This window comes from Chroicocephalus ridibundus, chromosome 11 (assembly GCF_963924245.1).
Source record: "Chroicocephalus ridibundus chromosome 11, bChrRid1.1, whole genome shotgun sequence".
NCBI lineage: Eukaryota > Metazoa > Chordata > Aves > Charadriiformes > Laridae > Chroicocephalus > Chroicocephalus ridibundus.
The window spans coordinates 17,094,344-17,110,133 of NC_086294.1; the positions used below are offsets into that span (position 1 = coordinate 17,094,344).

The following is a 15,790-nucleotide window of genomic DNA, read 5'->3' on the forward strand; positions in this document are numbered from 1 at the left end:
TGTTTCCTTAAGAAAGTCTTGCATGGTAGAAGTCAGAACCGCAATAATAGGCCACAGCTTGCACCCTGCATCTACCCTGACAGCCTGGATGAACCCTACCGCAGCAGCGTCCCTTCCTCCCGCTCAGCAAGCCATCCACGCTGTGTCACACAGACTAAGAGAGCACTGAGCAAGACCAAGAAAACATCAACTTAAACATGGAAGAGTAAAAACTACCAAAGTGCACTAACAGGGCTTGGAAAGCAGTGCCATTTTCTTCTCAACTCAGCACCAGAATTCAGGAGTCTCAACTGAGAACCCATCCTCCTCCCTGTGTTATGGTCCGATGACAGTGTTCCTCAGTTGCCAAGGTTACTTAATTTACCAGTAACTAGAGCTCCACAGAAACGTGAATTTGAAGAGCGCAGGATGACCTTGTTACTATTGCAAGAGAAGGGCCTAAATATACTACAGCTCTGTGGGATGCATTTTTCTCCAGGAGCAGTACAGTCCTCCTTAAAACCTTATGAAAGTGCTGATAATTCAATGAAATAAAACGGTATTGAAAATGTTACTTTTCAGACCTTCACAAAAAACCTACCTCTAAAAATCACTTAACACCGAAAGCATCAGACAGGTTTCAGAGACTACTCTGAACATACACTGCTTCCACCCATGCTTCAGAATGCGGTCACCAAGTACTATACAGCATGATTAGGCAGCCTTAGCCCTTCAAATCTTCTCTTTATGACTAGGAAAAGGAAGCTAGTTCTCAACTCAGAAGCTTAACTAGCCCCATCTGCAAAAGAGGGATACAAAGAGAAAACAATTTTCAAAAATGAAAATTACTTTTATTTTTCACTTTGATACCCAGAAGACTACAACAGTTCAACAAGGTAAACATAACAGTTATACAAAACATATGGTAAGTATTTACAGACTTAACTGTACAAAATAATTTAAAGTTTACAAAAGTTTCATGCAACTTTTGTTGACTGACACAGTCTAGGAAATCTCCCTGGAGAAGCATAAAAGATCTTCAAATTTATTTACTTATTTAATGGTTCAAAAAAAGGATGCTGCAAGGCTTCATCAAGAGTAATTCTTTTGGCTGGATCATATTCCAGCATCCTGCGAACAAGGTCAAACAGACTTTGATGATCCGTGTCTTGGCAATGCATGAATTCCTGAAAGAAAAGAAAAGAAAAAAAAAAAGTATTTTAGAGAGATCTTTCACAACTGCCAATCTAACAAAACAATAAAAATGTTGCCTCCTACCTTTAAAGGCTTACAGCGTCTCCTAACGTATCGTCCTGCAGAACTGTGTTCATCCCAGTCCAATTGGTCATGGTGAAAATAATGCTTTCTGCATGACACGGAAAATAATTTTAAGATGGTGTCAGTGTGTAAAGTTCTAAGAAGTTCTGAAACACCATAAAGGTGTTCCTGCATATCCCTCTACATTTAGGAGCTAGCACCTCTGTTAGCTAATATTTATTCGGAGACCTGTTGCTTTTATATTACCATTGTCCCAATATTTAGAAAACAGGTCCTTCAGTATTCCAATCAACAAAGCAGCCACCGAAAACATCATTTCCATTACTGACATTTAAACAGATGGATGCTTTCAGGTATTCCAAGAGAACAACTTGGTCTCATCTGCTACTAACAAAAAGACAGCTTGTCATCTATCAACTTTTAAAAAACATTTCTTATAAAATCTGCACAGTGTAAAATAGTTGCTAGCCACTTGAAAAAAAAAAATCAGACATTGCCAAACGTCTTTAAAAAGTGTGTCGCCAACACACAAGACTGACTACCAGTGCAAACTATGTTCTGAGAAATCCACACCTCAGCATCACATTAACACTGCTATATAAGTAGCGTTTGATTTTTAAATACTACCTGAATCTATGCCAAGTGCGCTTTCGGAGTTTTTTCCCATTTTTCAAAATGCATTATCAATCAGTTGGACAACTGTAAAAAAACCTAAATACACTAACCAACCCAGATTGTTGGAATTCTACTACAACACGAGTTACAGGATTATCTAGATTAGCTGGCAAGAGCACAACTTATTTCAGAACAAGAATGGACCATCAAATCTCATGGTCTGGATTCAGACATAGGGGGTTAGGGGAGAACCCTGTACTGGCTGCTTCTCCTTGCAATGGAAGCGGGAACCTCCTGCTGCGTGTAGCTATCTTTGAGGAAGAGAGAAAGATCACTGAGGCACACGTCCGAGGGATATGAAGGGACGATGAAAGGGGTTGGCAGCTGTATTAGCAAGACAGGACCCTCTTTCCTCTCAATATGTATCTTCTGATGACAGCAGGTTCTTTATTCTCACAGTTTATAGAAAAATGGGTGTCTAGTACTGTTCTGGTACCATACCAAACTTTGCTTTAAAGACTTAAGAATATTCATAATCAGTTAATGTTCAAGAGGCTGACATTTTGGTTGCTGGCAACTCAGACTAAAATCAGGAAGGATTACTACTGTCAGCTATTTAATTCACCTACATCTCACATGATTTCTTGCAACAGAATAATAGGTAACAAGAAACCCGGAAGTCTCTTTGTTGATCATCAGAAGCTCACAGCTAGCAACGGAAACTCAAAAAGATTTCTCTTAACACAGGAAAATACTGGGCAACTTACTTCTGTGATGAACTTACCTGGATTTCTTGATCATGTGAGTTGGCAGAGGCCCTAGTATTCTTTCCATCATTGCTAAGTGTTCTTTACTGTCATGTGTCTGTGTGGAAAAAGCAATGAAAGCACTTAGCACATTTTTCTACTCTCAGCCACCTGGGCACAACACCCATCTACAAACAGGATGTTTGCCAGAGTACCATCACAGTATCTTTATACATTATCACCTTAAATTATTACAAATAGATTATGCAACGCAGCTTGTAATATAGCACTTTCCACAGTTAAGATGGCCCCTGAACAACAGCGTTCATAAAACAAGTTTTGTACGAGTATGTTTTCTTTACTCTTAATTCCAATATTATCTTCAGAATCTAGACAGGCTTCTTCATACAAAAAAAACCCACAACAGATCATCTTAAATAGTCCGAAGGAGATATCCCAGCCATCTAATTATCATGTGTGTGCTGTCTTTACAGTCTCACCTATATAATCCTCAAAAAGCCTGTAAGGTCATGCCTTATACAGTAATAGTTAAGTACACATTATTAAAAGAAACAAAAACGTTCAATTTGACTTTATGTACATACCTGAAACACTGTAAATCCTAGGTAATACTCAATTAGAATACAACCAATACTCCAAACATCACAAGGCTGAGACCAACCCAGTGCTGCAAAAGAGGCAAAGTTTACATTTTACTTTTTAATATATCCTCAAAACTTGTAAGCCACAAAGCACATGCCCAGTTTCCACGCATTTACTGATGCCCATTTTCCCCACAGACACACTTCTCCTCAAACCTTGTTGGGAGAGGAACACGTTTGGACTTCTGTTTTCAGAATGTTTCTAAACTGTTTTAGAATATTTCTTTTACTGTTTACTCTCAAGAATTCTAACATCGCTATCTGTGAGAGAAGACATTATTACTAGAAGCACAAGCAACTGCTGCAGTTCATGAAATAAAGACATCCAAATTAACTGCAATTAGCTGTCAGAAGGTTTAAAAATCTTTACTGACCTAAAATAACCTCAGGAGCTCTATAATGTCTTGTAGACACCAATGTGCTGTGATGCTCATCATCAAAAGTCGCACTTCCAAAATCAACGACTTTGATGTCTGTGTTTTTTAAAGTGCGCTCATCTCGCTTCTGCAAGAAAATCAAAATGCTATTTGTTAGTATTCTTCAAAAACATGCTTAGGCAAAAGGTATTCATCACATTATGTTAACTGGTATTTTGAAGAGAAATTAAGATAAAATGATAAAAGTTAAACCTCTGTAACAAAACACTCCTTCCAAATACATCAATTCCTATTCAGGTCAAGCTCCAAGAAAGAGAAGCTGGTAAAGTGATTTAATCCGAATATTCAAAACAGCCGAGTAAAGGCCCTTCCCACAGTAACAGAGCTCCTTTCCTCTTTTGTTAACTTTCAAGTTAACTTCAGTTAGTTGTTATCTGTCTTAGGTTTTTCTATCCATTGGTGCATGCACTCATTTGTGTAATTTTATCTCTAAAATAAAAAAAAATAAAATCAAGCCTTATGCATACACTAAAGGGACTGAAATCCATATTGCTCCTGTCTCTAAAAAGGTTTTATACTTTGAAAAGAGAGCAGCAACATAAAAAGAAACTTGTATTTCTGCCACTGTGAGAAGTGATTTGTGCAGACAAGTTCCTATCCCAACATTGTGCCTTAGTGTTTTCTCCAGTTCAGTTTGAATCAGAGCAAAAGTTACTTGCTTAGCAAAAAGTCAGTGTATCTCAAAGAGCCCAAAAAAATTCCAGGAAATGTAACTATCACTTGATGTTTCTACACATACATTTTTTAAAAGAAAAGTTCATCTGAAGACAGAAGTAGCCCAATGCAAGTTGGGAGAAACAAAGAACAAACTTACCATTTTGGCATTGTACTTCACTATGTAATCAGACTCCACAAACAAGATGTTTTCAGGCTTTAAATCCGTATGAGTTAGTTTATTATGGTGTAAAACTACAAGGAAGAAAAGAACAGTATGCCATAATTAATACATTTATTTCCTATAGGAAAAAAAAAAACAAAAAATATTTGGTAAGAGTATCGTGATTTACTTACAGTTTATAGATTGGCAAATTTGATAAGCCATATTTCTAATGTCATTAATATGAAATGGCAGAAAGCTGTTTTCCTTAATAAAGTCGTAAGTACTAAGTCCCAGTAGCTCAAAAACAATGCAAACATGGCCATGATGATCAAACCATTCCAGCATCTGGACACAGCGGCTTAAAAAAAAAAAAAAGAAAAAAGAAAACTCAATTTATTGAATTATTACCTTTCGCAAATCCTTGGTATGCTGACTATGCTGATTTTATACTTACAAAGTGCTGCTTGGATCCATGGTGTTTAAGTGTTCCAATACCTGTATTTCTGAACGGGCTGCTTCCCGATATCTACCAACATTTTTCACAATTTTAACTGCTACATGCATTCCTCTCCTTTAAAAGAAAGTAAAACATCACAAATTGAACCTACTATTGTTAAATACCAACAACCCTAAAGCAGCTCAGTTTTATAAATGAAACACAGGAAGATTACAGGTCATAAAGAATTATAAACTGGATTACGGGAATTTGACTTAAGCACATTGCACTTAAGCAGAACTGTTTATATTTATAAAGAAACATAATACCAATCTTTCCTTTGTCAAAGACTCATAGCGTATGCTAAATTAACGACTACTCAGTCTTATTATCTCATCTAAGGTAGAGTAAACATCAGGAAACCACTTGCAAGACCATTAAAAAAAACTTAGCAAAGTTCTAATTTGAGGAAAGCACTGCAGAAATTTGGCTTTTTTCCTCCAACTTGCACTTGTTCTCGTTCTTTTTCAGTGCTCCTACGGAATTTAATAACTTTTGAAGTTTACATTCGGAGTATTTTGTACTATTGAAAACTGACGCACTCAGTGTAACATTCAAAATGTAAGGCTATTACTCAAATGGAACAGATACACATAGTTCATTCTATCCCATTTACCAACAGACAATTTTTAACTGTGTCTATATTAGGAGTCTAATGACTTAAGAATACGGTCTCGCCTCATAACACAATCTCGAGCTCCTGAACTAAACTTGAGAAGCGACAGAAGAAACCAAAGGCAGAGGAAAAAACGCTAAAACCACGTCACAGAACTGCAGATACAGAGCATATGGTTAAAATAATCTGAGGTTTACGAACTGCTTAAACCTCCTAGCACATACAGAATTAGTGGAGATCCATTCCATCAAAAAAACAACTGTGCATTCAGAAAAAGTTCAAAGGGTAATTCTGGTTTTGGAGACTGAGAAAAGAAATTTACAGCTCGACCAATACCAAGCAGTTGCTTTCATGAAGAAACAAATCTACTTTCTCAGCATTTCATTGCACCATCTTCTAAAAGTCAGTCTCTCAAATCAATTTTGTACTCTTTATGTACCCTCAAATTCTCCAGTTACAGAAACAGCACTTGTAGAACCAACAGAACACAATGAAGCAAAACATAGCGCTCTCCCTTGAAAAAGGGCAAATGACATCTATTCATTAATTACTAGTTTGCACCACATGGTTATACAGCTTGTATAGAAAGAAAAAATAGGATAGTTATAAAAAGGTTTAATTTTGAAAGAAACCCTTTCTAGGCAGATGCTTCCCAAGAAAAACATGGTTAAGGAAGTTTATTGTTAAGGACAGATTCTCAAATCCTTAGAAGTTTTCAACTAGAAATAAGCTTACAAGGTAGCTCTCAAAAACAGTGTAATTTCTTTCTAAAATATACCGCAACACTTGATTTTAACTGTGACTTTCTTTTAAAGAAAATGACCCTGAGCTTTTAGTTTTTGAGCCAAGGAGTGTCTTTTGTCATGAGATCCACTTATAAAAGATAACAGACACTTACATATCATGATCTATGCACTCCACAACTTTTCCAAAAGCTCCTTCTCCTAAAGTCGCAACAATTTCATCTAAAAAGAACAAACACAAGTTAGAACTATATAACTACTTAAACAAGAATGAATATTATTAATGTAGATTTAAAAATGTGCCATTACAAAAGCATAATTACTTTAAATCTCAGCATCTGTATGCATTATTTTATTGGACAGGTGTCATGAAACAGTTAGCCAAAAAAAACTATCTCTTGTTCTAATCTCAAGATTCAAGTTCATTTACTAATTGGAACTTTTTGAACACAGTATTTAAATTCTACAGAAAAGAAGATATGCAAAAAAACAAAAAAGCACAAAAAAAACAGAACAAAAAGAGCAATGAAGATTTCTTTAGCCCCCCTCCTCTGACATACTATTCTAAACAGATTTTTTGCTGAAAAGTTTTTAAAAAGTGTTGAAAAATGTTCTATACATCTTGCTCTTAGAACGTCTCCACTTTCACAGATCAGGTGACCCTCCTCATCATCCTCTACACTCCTGGATCTTTTCCTTCGGTGACTCTTCTGGAAACGGCACCAAGATCGTCCAGCCAATCAATATATCAGAGTGAATTCAGGGCAGAATACGCAATTCATTCAGCGGGGAGATATTCAGGCATTCAGTTACACACCAGGCCACGAACAGTTGGCAGGAGCAATTTCAAATTCAGTCCCCAGAAATTCACAGGGCACAGTTTATGTTACAGAAGAAAAACATGGCAAGGAACAGATTTTCAGATAAATACTTAAAGTGATAAAGCAACAGAAAAAACAACACAATTTTGTCTCTCAAACAGTGGCTTAACTGAAGACAGATTAAGAATGCAACATCACTATTTCTAATACTTTGCTAGCAAATAGCAACAAACAGTATTTTTTTACAATCTAAACTTACAGTCAGGTCAAATATGTCTATTTTTAAAACATACACTTTATAGAATCTAAACATTAAAAAATATAAAGTAATTTTACTTCTCTCGCGTTTAGGGAGAGAAGAAAAATTATTCTGCAGTCCTTAATTTGCATTGCATAACCTAATACAAGTTGCTGTTTTCTATTGCAGAAATGTGACATAAAACACCTGGAGCTGAAGATGCATCAGTGTGCATCATGCCAATACTAAGAAATTCACAGAGGATGCCTTCAAAGGCAAGCAGCAAACTTATCCCATCTTCAGTAAGACATTAGTTGCCATTAGCCAGGCACTTGGCTTATCAAAGTTTTCTGGAATCAGGTGTAGAACTGTAGAGCTCGCTCATATCAATTTACTAGACATGCATGTTTCATAGCTCCAATTAAGCTCACATTAAAAAGGCATGTCACTTTAGTTACTTTTAGTAATAGGATATATGGCAACTCACAGCCTACCTGAAAAAAACATAGTTCACTATGCTATAAAACCAAAAAGGGACAACTGTACTTTGAAACAGGATAGTTACGTGTTTTCAATTTTGAGATAACATTTTTCTGATTAATCCCAGAGACCTTAACTACTAGCCACCTATGTTCCCACTGTATAACTAAATAATCCCACCCCCCACCCAACACTCTGATCCAAAAGTCTCAAGTAAGAACATATTCATGTTGCTCACAAATGGACTCAACTACAAACCCTTTCTTAATAATACATTATTTCTTAAAGTACTGTGACCAGGAATTGAAGTTCTAGCCACTCACTTAAGACGTCTATTACCACTAATTCATTAATAGTAAAGTTAAAAATTACTCATACCGAATGCGATTGGTGACTGGAGCAATGATGTCTCTTATGCTTCCTTTTATGACTACTTTTCCTGCTCCGACCAGAGGATTTGCTATAGTGATGATGGTGACTCTTTTCATAGTCTCTGTGATAATGCCTGTGGTCATATACTTCACAGAAGTCATTTCTGTATTCCTCAACATATCTCCGGTCATGATGGTCTCTTTCATTTATGGCTCTATCGTCCAAATAATGACTGAAAATATATTTTAAGTGAATGTTCTCCACTTCAAAAACTTGAGGTTCCAACAAGATAAGTGACTTGAGCTGAGTTAGAGTTACATAGTATGTCTTTACATCAAGAATGTTCTCTAATTGACTCCCTCCCCAAAAACAGTGGAGCTTTTGATGTTACTTTATTAGGAATCTAACAACATTGTCAGTCTCAAATACATAGCAGCACATGAACAATATAGAATTCATCCGCAGTTTGCACAGTAAATAAGAAACTCAAGACTCAAAAAGGAGAAACACTTCCTAAAATATACTGAGTAACTCAATTACAATCTCCAAAGTCACAGGATAAAACTCCATACAGCAACAATCCCCTTCTATGCTTTCAAAGTTCAAAGTGTTAAAGATAAAAACTGGAGACTGAAAGAAGTAGCATTGTTCTTAGTGCTCTGCATTAAACATTAAAACCCACAGAGAGTATCTGGATCAAGGATCTTCTGCACAGAAAAAAAACCTTTAAGAAAGCTGGTGAGGCCAAGAGCCGCCATATTGCTGTACACCCACCTACCCTTCCAGCATTTTATAAGCATCAGTATGAACTTTTAAAAGAATTCCATGGGACCTTCTTCTCAAGCAAAAAAAAAAACAAACCACAAATAGAAAAAAACCACATCTTTCCAGTAAAAACAATTTAGAAGAAAAAGCAAACCACCTCCAAATTAGTAAGAGAAACTCATACTTACCACTGTATTAAATGATTAAACAAACCTTCTCTTCCTTACGTTCACATTATGTAAAGGCATACTTTTTACTTGAAGTTTAATATTGAACATGTTCAATACCAATACTAAACTGACAACAATGAAACAAACATTTACTTGTTTTTATTAAAGAATTTCTATGTAATGGTTCAGGTACTGTGTTAACAAAACCAACTACCTCTTGTCTTAAAGTAAGCCAAACCTTAAGGAATTGCCAACTTTGGGCACTCAAACACTCTTATCCTGAAAATGCATTTGTTTTAGACACGACAAGAAAAATTAGTACTACTCAATTCAGAGTTTTATACCTTTCTGAAATGTGATTTGGTTTATAGTGCTTGCTTTCTTGTCCACTGCTGTGGGACCTTTTCCTGCGTTTACGGCTGCTACTGTGCTTTCTTTGATCCCAGCTCTTTCTGTCGTCCCATTCAGCACAATGAGATTGTTTTGAATGACGCATCTGTGACTGAAAAAAACCAAATCAACAAAAACCATAAAAGACAAAAGCATTACACTGGTATCTGTAGATGCAAGTCAACTACTGCAGTTTCATCAAATATGACGTAACTAGAAAGAACCATTTCCTCAAATAATTCTTTTCCTCGGCTTCCCCCACATATTATTTTGGTTTGGAGAGTAGACATAGCTTTCTCATCCTAACACTGTAACACTGTTACGAAACACAAATCAAGATTAAATAGGCCAACTCATCTTCACTTAATAGCTTCAAACATGTCATAAAGCCCATTTTAAATAAACTCTCAAGTGACTAAACAGAATCATTTCCTTAAAAAGTCTTCTGTTGGAGAGAGACCTTAATCTTCAAACATTCTCTCTGACAAAACCTGGATTTAGTTCTTCATATTGTACATAAGTTACTACATGAAACTCAAATACGCACAACCAGTCTAAAAACTTCTATTTACAAATCACTGTTAAATAAACACTTTTTAAAGTTTTAGCAACAATTAACTCTGATATACATAATTCTGTAGTACTATGAGCCAAGCCACAATTTTTGAACCCTATTAGCATGCAAGTATGCGGGTGCTTTACAATTAAGCTGATTCACCAAAGACAAAACCCACCAGCTTCCGTTGCTGGATGTTAGATGCAGAAATTCTGTGTTCAAACAGGTACATGCACAACTGAAAAAAAAGAAGAAAAGAAAGTAAAGCACAGCTGTAGAATTAAAGAGTATAGCAAAACCAACCATTATTTGTTTACTCTTCTTTGGCAGAGGTTTTTGAAAATAAGAATAAACTACAAATTTATTTTAGTATATTCTGAAGAAAGAACACACGACAAGTTAAGTTTCCTATACTAAGCAGTGACAGCAAGAAAAGCAGTTTAGAAACAAGGATAGCACTAAAAAAAAAAAGTAATCATGATTGTGCAAATTTACACAGAACAATGTTGGTTGCCTCTCTATCAACTGCAGGCATTAAGAAGGAAACTTTTAGAACATGTAAGTGGCAAGCCTGTTCTGAAAAAGAAGTTTCCTGATACTTTCATAATATTTGTGACAGGCTAGTAGTTAAAAATAAACCACAACAGACCTGTACCAACGTTTTTGTTTTTTTTTTTACTGAAATCTGGTTTTAAAATACAAATACGATGCAAACAGAGTAACAAAAAATAAGTGACTGGTACACCCTTTGAGTCAGTCATGATCTAGGTCTTGTAAAAAATCTTATTCACTTATGATACATTAATAAGAAATGAAAATATGAATATACTGAATGACAGACAAAAATGCCTGAAGGATAAAGAGGAAATTAAGACAGATTAGTGTTTCATTTACATGGCTGAATTTCTTTTCTTCTTACCCAGCTCCAATGCCATTTTCCTCTATTTTCAGCCTATATAACTCAAATTATGAAATGCCCTCAGATTTCAGTTATTTTACTTTTGAGGTGAAGAGTTCCCCACACACAGTGAACTGAGGATTTTACTTATAAATGCCTTTTTTTTTTTCTTCCCCATCTAGCAGAAAGCAAGCTGCATTAATACTCTATAGTGGACAAATATCTAAATAAAATCACCATTAAAGTGTTGTGCAGAGGGGGACTTGGAGGGTGGGAGGACAGACAATTGACACAGGAAACTGGAGAAAAGGTTTAGTTGAAGTCTAACTGCTGCTTAACTACAGTCAAGTGCACACAAAATTACTGGAATTAAGGCGGAAGTTGCAAATTCTGCCCCTAAAGGAGCCAAGTAAATGCAAATGAGGAGGAAATTGTTAGAATCGGTCTGTGCAAAGCCCGAAGTGGCCACAACCCATTTTGCAGTAGGAGCCACCTTAAGATTTTTTTACTATCGTGCACTCCCTCTAAATTTATGCACCGAAGCGCTTGACTTATGTAATACTGACAGCTGACACGAACATATGCATTCCTATATGGCATGTAGTCCTAATCCATATCACAGGCCGTTTTCACTCCCACATTCTGCCATACGGTTTCTCAAATAGAAGCCACAGACCTTTTGTTAAAAAAAAAAATAATAAATCCATACATAAAACGCCTCAGGAAGGACACAAGCGTCCTGCCATAAGCTGCCTACGCAGCAATTTCTAAACGTCTCTCCTCGAAAACTTGGCAGGCGGTACGAATCGGAGGAGGTCAAAGGCTTAATCTTTTGAAATGACCAAAGTCCGCCCCACCAGGCCGATCTGAGCTGTCCGGGGCCCAGACAGGCAGGAGCAGGTTCTACAGAAGACACCCACTACCCCAACCCACGGCCACGAAGTCCAGAGTTCCCCGCCATTTCTTCCCTCGGGAGGCCTCTGGAGCCATGGCGGGGAGGGGCGGGTGGGGTGACTCGTCTCCTTTACCGTCTGGGCAGGCGCCAGGCACCTCCGTGCAGACCAGGCTGAACAACCCAGCTGCCCGGCTCCCCCTCAAAAAAAAATCACCCACCACACAGGAGGCCCCAGCTCAACCGGGCCCCCCCGCCTCGCCCCTCCACAGAGGCCTTCTTCGCCACAGCAAACCCTGCCCGGGGGGTCCTGTACCGAGAATCCCTCCTTCCACCCCAACATCGCCTCAATCAACCCCTCACGCAGGGCTCTACCCTCAACCTGCTCGCCGAGCCGCGGGGGCGACGAGAGCAGGCCCTCCCCCCTCACCGACCCTCTGCTCCCCCCTCCGCTTCGCCCCCCCGGAAACGCAAGAGGGAGAAGAAAAAAAGGAAGAAAAAAGGGAAGAAAAAGAAAAGAGCCCGAGGAGGAGGGCAGCCCCCGCCACTTACAGCCGAAAAACAAGGCGAGCGAGCCCCGTGTCCGCCCTGCGCGCACAAACAAAATGGCGGCCGCGACCGAGCGCGCACGAAATTCCTTCCTCCTCCTCCTCTCCTCCCTCGCGCTCGCCCCCTCTCGCGGTTTCTCGGCGGCGTGACGTTTGGAGCACGGAGGGAAGGCCCCGCCCCCTGAAGCCCCGCCCCCTGAGGCCCCGCTTCCCTCACAGAGCGGAGCGGGTCCCGATCCGCCCGGCCGAGCCCACACCCGCATCCCGCGGGGGGGGGGGGGGGGGGGGCGGTCACCTCAAAGGAGCTGAGGCCGCGTGGGTCGGGGACCCAGAAATCATGCGGGGGGTTCAAGCAGCGAGGCCGGGTTCAAAGGCCGCCACGCAGCCGCCCTCCTCTGGTGCGGAGCGTTGCCTCGGATCGCACCGCCAATTAACTCCTCCTAACGAACTCGCCGAACGCTGTGTTTAAGCAGGTTGGTGTGCAGGTTGATTCCACTGTTAGGCCTTGAGTGTTTAAGATTAGCTCGCGGGTAAGTCCTGGGGGAGTCATTGCTGTGTGATGCTAACAGGCTCTGCAGTAAAAAACTTAATAAAATTGATTATCTGCCCAAGTCGGCAAGGTAAAACCGCCCCCTCCTCCGTGAGTAATTGCTCTGACAGCTGGAGAGAGCCTGTGCGTTGCTGGGTCCAAGAAAATGGATGTTCCCTGTCCTTGGGACGGGCCCAGGGGGGCTGCTGTGGTTGGGGTGTGAGGAAGGCGGGGTGCCAGGCCTGGCCACCCGGGCCTTCCACCAGTGGTGCAATTCCTGATTCATACCCCTAGAAATGTACTATGGGGAGTCAAGCTCATTCATGCGCTTCCGGCAGAGAGAAATGCTTGCTCCGAGAAAAGCGAAACCCTGGTGTCACAGTTCTGCATTCAGGCAGCGCTGTATAATGGAAAAATTATTATTACCAACTCCTCTAGCAGTCATTCAGACTGAGAATTTAATAAATCCAAAGAGATTGTTTTCAGGCAAACGCAAACCCAAACTGAGGTGAAAGTGGAACTGAAACGCAAACTTCAAATTTATTAACTCATAATGTTTTATCTAGGGAAAATTACAAATCTCTGAAGGATAGTGGATAAAGTGAAAAATTAACGAACTCATCCCTTCCCAGAACAGTTTTAGCAAGCTTTACCTCTAAAACAGCAAGATTTTGGAACTGAAGCAAAACCCAGAATATCTAAGGTGTAGCATACATTTTATTGAACAAGTGCTGGTGTCTTTTTAATGTCAGTCCCCCAAAGTACTAGCAAATATTACTAAAATGCAGGCATACATTTGGTTTCATGTTTTTAAAATTTCCATTACAATTTGTTTGCCAGTGAGTTTAAGCATTTAAATGTGATCTGCACTAGAGTGAAAATCCTGTTTCTCTTCTTGTTTTTTTTTTAAGAAGAGAAACTAAGATATGGAGCATTGATGGCTGTTTGTTGCCACGTGTTTTTTTAAAAAACTTTTTACCTCATAGTCCTTGTCATACATCAAATCTGTCAATGCCAAATATGGCTTTGGTGCCAGTGGTTTACTATTTCTCATTTAGCATGTAAACGATTGGTTATTATTTATAAAACTCACTGTAACATCTGCAAAGCGTTAAGAGTTTTCCCAGCATCCACTGATACAGCCCCTGCCTGAGGAATTCTCTCAGACCGCAAGAAGCAGAAAAAAGAGAGATAAAACTATATATATAGAGAGCGAGCATGCACACGTGAACATGCATGCAGAAGTGTTGTGAACATGCAGAAAATACCCGTTGACCTGACACTAGGCAACTGTACCAGATAATTACAGTTTCTCACTGATTTCTTATTCCAAGAGGACTGTCTAGGAAGGGTGCCTGGATTTTATGGAAAGCTTCTTGCTGAAAGGCCGATGACAAACCAGTGGCTGATATCCCTGGCAGGGCAGAGAAGATGGGACGTGACAGGATCGTGTTATCCACCTTCCTTGCCTCATTGCCTCTTCTAGGGTTTTACTAGGTCTTTCCTACCTTTGCTATTTTTGTCTTCCTGTATAAATAGATGACAGGCCCTCCAGCAGGGTATCGCAGCTCAGGGACGTCCTGTGTAATGGGAAAAAATAAGCTAATGCTGAAGAGATTATCAGAACTGACTACCTTGAAGCAGGAAAATTTTGGTTCTAGGGTATATTAGTTCTCTCCTGTCGGGAAGAAGGACCTTCAGCCTGGAATAGAAGAGGTGGAAATAACTATTGTTCGTTATGAAAAATGCAAGGAATGGGAGCTAGTAAAAATCTATTGCAATCAGAGGTTTTCAGCTGACAATTGAAAGAGGAACCAATCTGTCAGAAGAATAATTAACTTTTTGTTTGAAACCTTTTTGAAGAAGAAAAGTGGTGTGTAAATGTTGTACCACCTTCACATCAAACATACGTAAACTAAAGAAATTTCACTCTGAAGCAAAAGCCTTACAGCAGATTTTATAGATCTTTTAAACAGATTTTAGTTTTATTTTTGCAGCCTCTATAGACAGGCTGCGAAGCAGTTTCAGCTATTGGTCTTTGTGCTGAACAAAGTGCTTTCAAAAATACCTCTAGAGACATTCAAAAGAAAAGCCGTATTGAACGCATTTAATTTTCCTTCCTGTTCAGGAGGTGGCAGTGCAGACCCAGCAGTAGAGGAATGTCAGCTGGAATTTAAGTGGGGTCTCCGAGAAGGATAAAGTCAGGAGAAATTCACTGGCCATGACAGGTTATGTAGTGCAAACAAAGGAACAGCCCCTCTAGAAATGGCCGTTTTTAGGATAGGAATAATCTAACAGTGAAGAATCAAATTAGTCTTTAGAAAACTGGGAAGAAAACTCATTTGAGTGTAGTTACAGCTACTTCTGCTGTCAACCCTTATGGTATTTACTTCTGTTTATATGCGATATTTCCTTGTTTAATTAGACTTTACAACACCAAACATATGCACAACTTGAGGAGAGTGCAACACAATGCAACTATGGTTTAGATTGCTTTGTATAGCAGAATACGTTACAATGCAGTGTAATTATCCTAGTGGGACACATTTGTGCATGTATGAAAAGCTACATTCAAAACATTTGCTTCAAAATGCTATTTTCCATGGTCCCCCTTTCAAATGCTTTGCAGCAGTAGGTGATCCATCCTCACAGCAGCTCTTCAGGAGACGTAAATCTCATTTAGTTTTCTCATTGTTTGGATACAAAATTTAAAGCAGGGCTTGTCTGCATGGCCAAAGC

The 15,790-nt window shown here is 39.0% G+C and overlaps 1 protein-coding gene across 4 annotated transcripts; it reads right to left on the reverse strand.

Annotated features, from left to right (window-relative positions):
- Window positions 1-808: 808 nt before the first annotated feature.
- CLK4 (CDC like kinase 4) lies at window positions 809-12,659 on the reverse strand. Of its 4 annotated transcripts, none has more exons than XM_063348977.1 (14): window positions 12,527-12,659; window positions 10,363-10,422; window positions 9,583-9,734; window positions 8,310-8,535; window positions 7,012-7,102; window positions 6,548-6,614; window positions 4,992-5,108; window positions 4,729-4,895; window positions 4,532-4,626; window positions 3,655-3,784; window positions 3,224-3,306; window positions 2,657-2,736; window positions 1,258-1,345; window positions 809-1,166 (listed from the first exon to the last, which is right to left on the reverse strand). In XM_063348977.1, the coding sequence occupies exons 2-14, from the start codon at window positions 10,414-10,416 to the stop codon at window positions 1,029-1,031; spliced, it is 1,488 nt and encodes a 495-aa protein (XP_063205047.1). In that variant the 5' UTR covers window positions 10,417-10,422; window positions 12,527-12,659; the 3' UTR covers window positions 809-1,028. The 4 variants fall into 4 exon arrangements, with proteins under 4 accessions (XP_063205047.1, XP_063205046.1, XP_063205048.1 ...); XM_063348976.1 differs by having other exon boundaries at window positions 9,583-9,740; XM_063348978.1 differs by lacking the exons at window positions 7,012-7,102; window positions 8,310-8,535; window positions 10,363-10,422; window positions 12,527-12,659 and having other exon boundaries at window positions 9,583-9,716.
- Window positions 12,660-15,790: the final 3,131 nt, after the last annotated feature.